At 36.0% G+C, this 10,803-nt stretch overlaps 1 protein-coding gene across 1 annotated transcript in view; it reads right to left on the bottom strand.

Moving 5' to 3' along the window:
- Nucleotides 1-7,487: 7,487 nt before the first annotated feature.
- LOC140348592 (cohesin subunit SA-1-like) overlaps nucleotides 7,488-10,803 on the bottom strand; it is a 16,281-nt gene continuing 12,965 nt past the window's right edge. The window contains exons 21-31 of the mRNA XM_072434562.1: nucleotides 10,430-10,522; nucleotides 10,135-10,303; nucleotides 9,934-10,067; nucleotides 9,422-9,523; nucleotides 9,094-9,227; nucleotides 8,870-8,989; nucleotides 8,489-8,673; nucleotides 8,247-8,400; nucleotides 7,986-8,081; nucleotides 7,838-7,922; nucleotides 7,488-7,546 (exon numbers count right to left, since the gene is read on the bottom strand). Coding sequence (XP_072290663.1) covers nucleotides 7,496-7,546; nucleotides 7,838-7,922; nucleotides 7,986-8,081; nucleotides 8,247-8,400; nucleotides 8,489-8,673; nucleotides 8,870-8,989; nucleotides 9,094-9,227; nucleotides 9,422-9,523; nucleotides 9,934-10,067; nucleotides 10,135-10,303; nucleotides 10,430-10,522 — 1,323 coding nt within the window. The 3' untranslated portion in view covers nucleotides 7,488-7,495. The remainder of the gene's footprint in view (nucleotides 7,547-7,837; nucleotides 7,923-7,985; nucleotides 8,082-8,246; nucleotides 8,401-8,488; nucleotides 8,674-8,869; nucleotides 8,990-9,093; nucleotides 9,228-9,421; nucleotides 9,524-9,933; nucleotides 10,068-10,134; nucleotides 10,304-10,429; nucleotides 10,523-10,803) is intronic.

The following is a 10,803-nucleotide window of genomic DNA, read 5'->3' on the forward strand; positions in this document are numbered from 1 at the left end:
AGCGGTTTATGGTCTCTAGTATGTGTGAGCGGTTTATGATCTTTAGTATGTGAGCGGTTTATGGTCTTTAGTATGTGAGCGGTTTATATAAGGTCTTTAGTATGTGAGAGCAGTTTATGGTCTTTAGTATGTGAGCGGTTTATGGTCTTTAGTATGAGAGCGGTTTATGGTCTTTAATATGAGAGCGGTTTATGGTCTTTAGTATGAGAGCAGTTTATGGTCTTTAATATGTGAGCGGTTTATGGTCTTTAGTATGTGAGCGGTTTATGGTCTTTAATATGTGTGAGCGGTTTATGGTCTTTAGTATGAGAGCGGTTTATGGTCTTTAATATGTGAGCGGTTTATGGTCTTTAATATGAGAGCGGTTTATGGTCTTTAATATGTGAGCGGTTTATGGTCTTTAGTATGTGAGCGGTTTATGGTCTTTAATATGTGTGAGCGGTTTATGGTCTTTAGTATGAGAGCAGTTTATGGTCTTTAATATGTGAGCGGTTTATGGTCTTTAATATGTGAGCGGTTTATGGTCTTTAGTATGAGAGCAGTTTATGGTCTTTAATATGTGAGCGGTTTATGGTCTTTAATATGTGAGCGGTTTATGGTCTTTAGTATGTGAGCGGTTTATGGTCTTTAATATGTGTGAGCGGTTTATGGTCTTTAGTATGAGAGCGGTTTATGGTCTTTAGTATGAGAGCGGTTTATGGTCTTTAATATGTGAGCGGTTTATGGTCTTTAGTATGAGAGCGGTTTATGGTCTTTAATATGTGAGCGGTTTATGGTCTTTAGTATGTGAGCGGTTTATGGTCTTTAATATGTGTGAGCGGTTTATGGTCTTTAGTATGAGAGCGGTTTATGGTCTTTAATATGTGAGCGGTTTATGGTCTTTAGTATGAGAGCAGTTTATGGTCTTTAATATGTGAGCGGTTTATGGTCTTTAATATGTGAGCGGTTTATGGTCTTTAGTATGAGAGCAGTTTATGGTCTTTAATATGTGAGCGGTTTATGGTCTTTAATATGTGAGCGGTTTATGGTCTTTAGTATGAGAGCGGTTTATGGTCTTTAATATGTGTGAGCGGTTTATGGTCTTTAGTATGAGAGCGGTTTATGGTCTTTAATATGTGAGCGGTTTATGGTCTTTAGTATGAGAGCGGTTTATGGTCTTTAATATGTGAGCGGTTTATGGTCTTTAATATGTGAGCGGTTTATGGTCTTTAGTATGAGAGCAGTTTATGGTCTTTAATATGTGAGCGGTTTATGGTCTTTAATATGTGAGCGGTTTATGGTCTTTAGTATGAGAGCGGTTTATGGTCTTTAATATGTGAGCGGTTTATGGTCTTTAGTATGAGAGCGGTTTATGGTCTTTAGTATGAGAGCGGTTTATGGTCTTTAATATGTGAGCGGTTTATGGTCTTTAGTATGAGAGCGGTTTATGGTCTTTAATATGTGAGCGGTTTATGGTCTTTAGTATGTGAGCGGTTTATGGTCTTTAGTATGTGAGCGGTTTATATAAGGTCTTTAGTATGTGAGAGCAGTTTATGGTCTTTAGTATGTGAGCGGTTTATGGTCTTTAGTATGAGAGCGGTTTATGGTCTTTAGTATGAGAGCGGTTTATGGTCTTTAGTATGAGAGCAGTTTATGGTCTTTAATATGAGAGCGGTTTATGGTCTTTAGTATGTGAGCGGTTTATGGTCTTTAATATGTGTGAGCGGTTTATGTTCTTTAGTATGAGAGCGGTTTATGGTCTTTAATATGTGAGCGGTTTATGGTCTTTAGTATGTGAGCGGTTTATGGTCTTTAATATGTGTGAGCGGTTTATGGTCTTTAGTATGAGAGCAGTTTATGGTCTTTAATATGTGAGCGGTTTATGGTCTTTAATATGTGAGCGGTTTATGGTCTTTAGTATGAGAGCAGTTTATGGTCTTTAATATGTGAGCGGTTTATGGTCTTTAATATGTGAGCGGTTTATGGTCTTTAGTATGTGAGCGGTTTATGGTCTTTAATATGTGTGAGCGGTTTATGGTCTTTAGTATGAGAGCGGTTTATGGTCTTTAATATGTGAGCGGTTTATGGTCTTTAGTATGAGAGCGGTTTATGGTCTTTAGTATGAGAGCGGTTTATGGTCTTTAATATGTGAGCGGTTTATGGTCTTTAGTATGAGAGCGGTTTATGGTCTTTAATATGTGAGCGGTTTATGGTCTTTAGTATGAGAGCGGTTTATGGTCTTTAATATGTGAGCGGTTTATGGTCTTTAGTATGTGAGCGGTTTATGGTCTTTAGTATGTGAGCGGTTTATATAAGGTCTTTAGTATGTGAGAGCAGTTTATGGTCTTTAGTATGTGAGCGGTTTATGGTCTTTAGTATGAGAGCGGTTTATGGTCTTTAGTATGAGAGCAGTTTATGGTCTTTAATATGTGAGCGGTTTATGGTCTTTAGTATGTGAGCGGTTTATGGTCTTTAATATGTGTGAGCGGTTTATGTTCTTTAGTATGAGAGCGGTTTATGGTCTTTAATATGTGAGCGGTTTATGGTCTTTAGTATGTGAGCGGTTTATGGTCTTTAATATGTGTGAGCGGTTTATGGTCTTTAGTATGAGAGCAGTTTATGGTCTTTAATATGTGAGCGGTTTATGGTCTTTAATATGTGAGCGGTTTATGGTCTTTAGTATGAGAGCAGTTTATGGTCTTTAATATGTGAGCGGTTTATGGTCTTTAATATGTGAGCGGTTTATGGTCTTTAGTATGTGAGCGGTTTATGGTCTTTAATATGTGTGAGCGGTTTAATGTCTTTAGTATGAGAGCGGTTTATGGTCTTTAATATGTGAGCGGTTTATGGTCTTTAGTATGAGAGCGGTTTATGGTCTTTAGTATGAGAGCGGTTTATGGTCTTTAATATGTGAGCGGTTTATGGTCTTTAGTATGAGAGCGGTTTATGGTCTTTAATATGTGAGCGGTTTATGGTCTTTAGTATGAGAGCGGTTTATGGTCTTTAATATGTGTGTGAAGCCTCATTTCCATGTGTTTTGCCTTGAGATGTTATATTTTCATTATTACACTTTTACAATGTTTATTTGCAACATTCATTCTGTCATTATAGAATAAGTGGGAGAAAAAGCTTGAATTAAATATGTTTCATTGAATCGAAGTGTAACGTTTTGAATGAAATGTTTCATTGTTAAACAGGAAGTGTAACGTTTTGAATGAAATGTTTCATTGTTAAACAGGAAGTGTAACGTTTTGAATGAAATGTTTCATCGGGTTAAACAGGAAGTGTAACGTTGTTTTGAATGAAATGTTTCATTGTTAAACAGGAAGTGTAACGTTTTGAATGAAATGTTTCATTGGGTTAAACAGGGAGTGTAACGTTGTTTTGAATGAAATGTTTCATTGTTAAACAGGAAGTGTAACGTTGTTTTGAATGAAATGTTTCATTGGGTTAAACAGGAAGTGTAACGTTGTTTTGAATGAAATGTTTCATTGTTAAACAGGAAGTGTAACGTTGTTTTGAATGAAATGTTTCATCGGGTTAAACAGGAAGTGTAACGTTGTTTTGAATGAAATGTTTCATTGTTAAACAGGAAGTGTAACGTTGTTTTGAATGAAACGTTTCATTGGGTTAAACAGGAAGTGTAACGTTGTTTTGAATGAAATGTTTCATTGGGTTAAACAGGAAGTGTAACGTTGTTTTGAATGAAACGTTTCATTGGGTTAAACAGGAAGTGTAACGTTGTTTTGAATGAAATGTTTCATTGTGTTAAACAGGAAGTGTAACGTTGTTTTGAATGAAATGTTTCATTGTTAAACAGGAAGTGTAACGTTGTTTTGAATGAAATGTTTCATTGGGTTAAACAGGAAGTGTAACGTTGTTTTGAATGAAATGTTTCATTGGGTTAAACAGGAAGTGTAACGTTGTTTTGAATGAAATGTTTCATTGTTAAACAGGAAGTGTAACGTTTTGAATGAAATGTTTCATTGGGTTAAACAGGGAGTGTAACGTTGTTTTGAATGAAATGTTTCATTGTTAAACAGGAAGTGTAACGTTGTTTTGAATGAAATGTTTCATTGGGTTAAACAGGAAGTGTAACGTTGTTTTGAATGAAATGTTTCATTGTTAAACAGGAAGTGTAACGTTGTTTTGAATGAAATGTTTCATTGTTAAACAGGAAGTGTAACGTTGTTTTGAATGAAATGTTTCATCGGGTTAAACAGGAAGTGTAACGTTGTTTTGAATGAAATGTTTCATTGTTAAACAGGAAGTGTAACGTTGTTTTGAATGAAACGTTTCATTGGGTTAAACAGGAAGTGTAACGTTGTTTTGAATGAAATGTTTCATTGGGTTAAACAGGAAGTGTAACGTTGTTTTGAATGAAACGTTTCATTGGGTTAAACAGGAAGTGTAACGTTGTTTTGAATGAAATGTTTCATTGTTAAACAGGAAGTGTAACGTTGTTATGAATGAAATGTTTCATTGGGTTAAACAGGAAGTGTAACGTTGTTTTGAATGAAATGTTTCATTGTTAAACAGGAAGCGTAACGTTGTTTTGAATGAAATGTTTCATTGGGTTAAACAGGAAGTGTAACGTTGTTTTGAATGAAATGTTTCATTGGGTTAAACAGGAAGTGTAACGTTGTTTTGAATGAAATGTTTCATTGGGTTAAACAGGAAGTGTAACGTTGTTTTGAATGAAATGTTTCATTGGGTTAAACAGGAAGTGTAACGTTGTTTTGAATGAAATGTTTCATTGGGTTAAACAGGAAGTGTAACGTTGTTTTGAATGAAATGTTTCATTGTTAAACAGGAAGTGTAACGTTGTTTTGAATGAAATGTTTCATTGGGTTAAACAGGAAGTGTAACGTTGTTTTGAATGAAATGTTTCATTGGGTTAAACAGGAAGTGTAACGTTGTTTTGAATGAAATGTTTCATTGGGTTAAACAGGAAGTGTAACGTTGTTTTGAATGAAATGTTTCATTGGGTTAAACAGGAAGTGTAACGTTTTGAATGAAATGTTTCATTGGGTTAAACAGGGAGTGTAACGTTGTTTTGAATGAAATGTTTCATTGTTAAACAGGAAGTGTAACGTTGTTTTGAATGAAATGTTTCATCGGGTTAAACAGGAAGTGTAACGTTGTTTTGAATGAAATGTTTCATTGTTAAACAGGAAGTGTAACGTTGTTTTGAATGAAACGTTTCATTGGGTTAAACAGGAAGTGTAACGTTGTTTTGAATGAAATGTTTCATTGTTAAACAGGAAGTGTAACGTTGTTTTGAATGAAATGTTTCATTGGGTTAAACAGGAAGTGTAACGTTGTTTTGAATGAAATGTTTCATTGTTAAACAGGAAGTGTAACGTTGTTTTGAATGAAATGTTTCATTGGGTTAAACAGGAAGTGTAACGTTGTTTTGAATGAAATGTTTCATTGGGTTTAACAGGAAGTGTAACGTTGTTTTGAATGAAATGTTTCATTGGGTTAAACAGGAAGTGTGACACTGTTTTGAATGAAATGTTTCATTGGGTTAAACAGGAAGTGTGACACTGTTTTGAATGCAAGTATTGAATTGTTTGGTATTTGAACATTATGTGGCTTGAACAATGATGTGGTACAATAACAACAACAACACTTTGGGCTTAAGGCACAACACCAACAAAACATTTCCATTCACATCATCATCCAGGAGTGTCCAAAGAGGCCTGCATGACAATTAAGACCCCACACCTTTAATAATCATTGAAACATTCATTTTAGGTCTGTAGAGCATCAAAATATTTGATATTTAGGGCAGGATAACAGATTATTTCCAATTTTACAGTAAAAAGTAGTTTGGACACCAACACTGAAAATGAGATGTGAATTTAATGGATCATAGAGCGACCCAACAGTTCAAAACACAAACCTAATGTAAGAACAATGAAGCACGTTTAAACAATGAAGCACGTTTTAACAATGAAGCACGTTTAAACAATGAAGCACGTTTAAACAATGAAGCACGTTTAAACAATGAAGCACGTTTTAACAATGAAGCACGTTTAAACAATGAAGCACGTTTAAACAATGAAGCACGTTTAAACAATGAAGCACGTTTAAACAATGAAGCACGTTTTAACAATGAAGCACGTTTAAACAGTGAAGCACGTTTTAACAGTGAAGCACGTTTAAACAATGAAGCACGTTTAAACAATGAAGCACATTTAAACAATGAAGCACATTTAAATAATGAAGCACGTTTAAACAATGAAGCACGTTTAAACAATGAAGCACGTTTAAACAGTGAAGCACGTTTAAACAGTGAAGCACGTTTAAACAGTGAAGCACGTTTAAACAATGAAGCACGTTTAAACAATGAAGCACGTTTAAACAATGAAGCACGTTTAAACAATGACGTTTAAACAATGAAGCACGTTTAAACAATGAAGCACATTTAAACAATGAAGCACATTTAAATAATGAAGCACGTTTAAACAATGAAGCACGTTTAAACAATGAAGCACGTTTAAACAATGAAGCACGTTTAAACAATGAAGCACGTTTAAACAGTGAAGCACGTTTAAACAGTGAAGCACGTTTAAACAGTGAAGCACGTTTAAACAATGACGTTTAAACAATGAAGCACGTTTAAACAATGAAGCACGTTTAAACAATGAAGCACGTTTTAACAATGAAGCATGTTTAAACAATGAAGCACGTTTAAACAATGAAGCACGTTTTAACAATGAAGCACGTTTAAACAATGAAGCACAATGAAGCACGTTTAAACAATGAAGCACGTTTAAACAATGAAGCACGTTTAAACAATGAAGCACGTTTAAACAATGAAGCACGTTTAAACAATGAAGCACGTTTTAACAATGAAGCACGTTTAAACAGTGAAGCACGTTTAAACAATGAAGCACGTCTTAACAATGACGTTTAAACAATGAAGCACGTTTAAACAATGAAGCATGTTTAAACAATGAAGCACGTTTAAACAATGAAGCACGTTTTAACAATGAAGCACGTTTAAACAATGAAGCACGTTTAAACAATGAAGCACGTTTAAACAATGAAGCACGTTTAAACAATGAAGCACGTCTTAACAATGACGTTTAAACAATGAAGCACGTTTAAACAATGAAGCACGTTTAAACAATGAAGCACGTTTAAACAATGAAGCACGTTTAAACAATGAAGCACGTTTTAACAATGAAGCACGTTTTAACAGTGAAGCACGTTTAAACAATGACGTTTTAACAATGAAGCACGTTTAAACAATGAAGCACGTTTTAACAGTGAAGCACGTTTAAACAATGACGTTTTAACAATGAAGCACGTTTAAACAATGAAGCACGTTTTAACAATGAAGCACGTTTAAACAATGACGTTTAAACAATGAAGCACGTTGAAACAATGAAGCACGTTTAAACAATGACGTTTTAACAATGAAGCACGTTTAAACAATGAAGCACGTTTAAACAATGACGTTTTAACAATGAAGTACGTCTTAAGATAAATATATTTGACTTCTTCAGTCAAAGAGCTCATCAAGGACACTTGGTGTTGTTGGATGGTTTGATAGCTGAAAAAAACAAAACACATTAATCCTTGTGGCTGCAACCAGCCATTTATTTATGTATATGATATGGATATAACCATTGGTTGACATTAAAGCCGCTCCACACTGGTTCTCAGTTCAATCACACATATTAAATGCAAGTTAGGACACTATACAATACATACGTATATGTATAATATATTGCAACTAGCCACTAGAGTTCAGTGCTTTGTACATTTAAATGGTTTAGTTCAAATTTATAGGTTTAAAATTCTATACAAAAGTAGACAATTATATACAGCCTTTTTTATTTACCTGCGAGTGCATAGTGCGGTCGCTGTCACTTTCATAATCCTCAATAACAGGCTCCTCTTCTTCAATGTCGTCAATCAGAGACAGCCTGAAAAAAAGTCTTGTAAATTAGTATTCATAATCTCAACTGTTCTTCAATGCTTCATCTTACAAAGTGAGGTGAGAGTTCAGATCAGCCTGTTCCTCAGTGCGCTTTCTGATGGTCGGTACGCGTCTCTTGTTTCTTTTTACTGCTCTCATCTGAGACCTACAACGTGATGAAGAATATGTTGATTTGAAAAATGGACTTCTCATCCAATCATAGTAAAAAACAATTGTAGGGAAACCAGTAAATTCCTATGAAACCCCATTGTTCGGATAAACATGTTACTTTTGTCCGTCAATAAGATGACAATATCCATAATGATCTTACGTTGATGAAAACTCCTCTTCAGAGTGTGTGTCCATTAAACTGCTGCTGGTGACATCCCCAGAGGCCAGACCTTTGGAGGGCTCTTTTAGCACAGTGGACGTGAGGACTGGAATGCCCAGAGAGCTGTGAAAACTGCTGCCGTCCAGGGCTGATGCTGTGGTCAAAAGATCAAGCGAGTTATTTTATTTTAGAAACAGCACTGGTTGTATTTATTTGATTTAAAAAGTGGAAAAGCATAGTACCGTTTGCAGTAGTTCTTTTGCGTTTTGCCATGGGACTGTAATTTGCAGAAACAGCTTCACTTTGCTCCCCTCCTTCAGGGTCTTTGGGTTTAGAAACAGCTCGAGCCACCAAAGAGCTCTGATACAGTCTGACAGGTGACCAGCAGAGGGCAGCAGAGGGACACTTTGAGTTCAGAAATGAAGCTCTGGAAAAAGAGGAGGATGAGGACAAAGAGAAAGCACAGTCTTTGTTAATGTCTGTGTATTTTCTGTTGGTGTGTTAATAGCATCTACTAAAATGATAAAAGTATGTAATACAATATGTATAAAAGCATGAGAAATACTTCTAATAACTAACATGCTTTATTGAATATACAAAAAAAGAAAGTTTTTATTGCTAACAGTTGGGCGCGGTCCTTTGGCAGCAGCTTGAAACTGAACTCTGTGAGGACCTCTAGGAAAGGCACATTTTGGAGTTCCTCTTCTCCTTCTGAGGCCCGAAATGCAAAGAGAATACCATCCCTAAAATGCAAAGGCAACAGGTCAGAATAATAAATCAAATTCAACTTTACCATGGAACATTAACCACATTTCTACATGAAACTGCCACTAGACATTTGACTCACATGTGCAATGCCACCAGTGGCTTTTGGGCGCGATGCAGATCAATGCCAAAGCTCATAGCGAGCCTCTTGGCAAGATCTCGAATCTCCCCGAGATCCTGCTTGCTGCGCTCCTCCGTTAGCATCTCTGCAAAAAGCTGTAATCATGCACATTTAATCCACATGAGATACACTACACTTTAGTGTCCCCGTGGGGAAATGTGCCTTCAGTTCAAAACACACAATACAAATCATATATTTGTCTGCAATCATATACCTTAATAACTGCAGACACATTCAAATCAGATAAATAGTTTAATATCAGATTCATAAAGTGAAATTATCACCTCACCTGCTGCAGACTGAGGCCGACAGTTTTTGCACTCTGCACAGGATTGATGAGTTTGGTCTTGCTTATTGTCTCTTTAATGATGTCACCATAGTCTGTATAGTGCTAATTGAGGGAGAATAAGGGGTAAATTATTTATGAATTGTTCAATCAAGCACAAAATTAAATTCACTTTATCTGTGCTTCTTTTGTAGTCACTTTTGTAGTCCGTGAATAGCACTCTCTCCCCCATCAACCCCAAAACATGCACAATAGATACAAATCCTCCCCACCAAAGATCTGGAGATGGGCCCCTGAGCTGCTCCTGAGGACACGCCCCAGCGGCATTGAAGGATGGGTCAAATGCAGAGAAATGTCCTTATAATAAAATGTACTATTCTAAAACTACACACTCCACGCTTTTACTTCATGTTCCTTTTGAAACCAAATTAACCTGAATGAAATGATTCATTAACAATTAGCAAATCCAATGTGAAAATGAATTACATATAAAACTGTGAGTTCTTTTTATTAACCTTGCTGTATTGTTTAAAGACATCAGTCGCTGCAGAAAGGTCCAAAACGCCGTAGACGACTAATTTGCAATAACCAGCCAGCTGATTGCGCTTCCTCTGAAGTTGGGTAATCTTCGTCTCTTCTCCAACTTCTCCTGTAACCGCAAAATACAGATCAACATATGGAAGATGTATTGGTACTCGGCAACGGATCAAATGTACCATGGAGTTCCTCTTGGTCAGTGTCAGTAAATACATAGTCCAGGAGGAAAGCGGCCATCTCTGAGCGCAGAGAGTCTGAGGGCAGATGCACCAGTGTCTGCAGCGCTGGCTCAGAGCGCACACACGTCTCACTGAACAGCAGCAGCAGGTCGCACAGCAGCTCAAACGCCTGCACAGGACACAACATACCAAGTGGGCTTCCAACGTGTTAAAACGTATCTCGACGCATTGACATATCATAGACAAGAGACTATTTGTTATGTTCTTAATCATTTGAATATAAGTAAGCGCTCACCTGAGCTCTGATCTCAGGCTGAGCCGCAGACAGACAGCTCTGACAGACTTCACTGAAGGAGCGCAACTCTCGTTTAAGGATTTTCATTTCTGCCTGTGTTGGATATAAGAAAACAAAAAGCAAATCATCAGACCGTTTAAAAGTTTATGAACATTCCACATTCCATAAAGGAGGCAAAAGTGAAGTGGAAAAACATTGAATGGAGGGTTTGCTGGAGAATTGACTCTTAGTTTGCTTTTCTGTTATAAAGGATATGATAGATAATTATATATATATATATATATATATATATATATATATATATATATATATATATATATATATATATATATATATATATATATATATATATATATATATATATATATATATAT

Source organism: Eucyclogobius newberryi, unplaced genomic scaffold (assembly GCF_026437365.1).
Source record: "Eucyclogobius newberryi isolate DKJ021-1_F unplaced genomic scaffold, fEucNew1.0.hap1 SCAF_11, whole genome shotgun sequence".
Classification (NCBI taxonomy): Eukaryota; Metazoa; Chordata; class Actinopteri; order Gobiiformes; family Gobiidae; genus Eucyclogobius; species Eucyclogobius newberryi.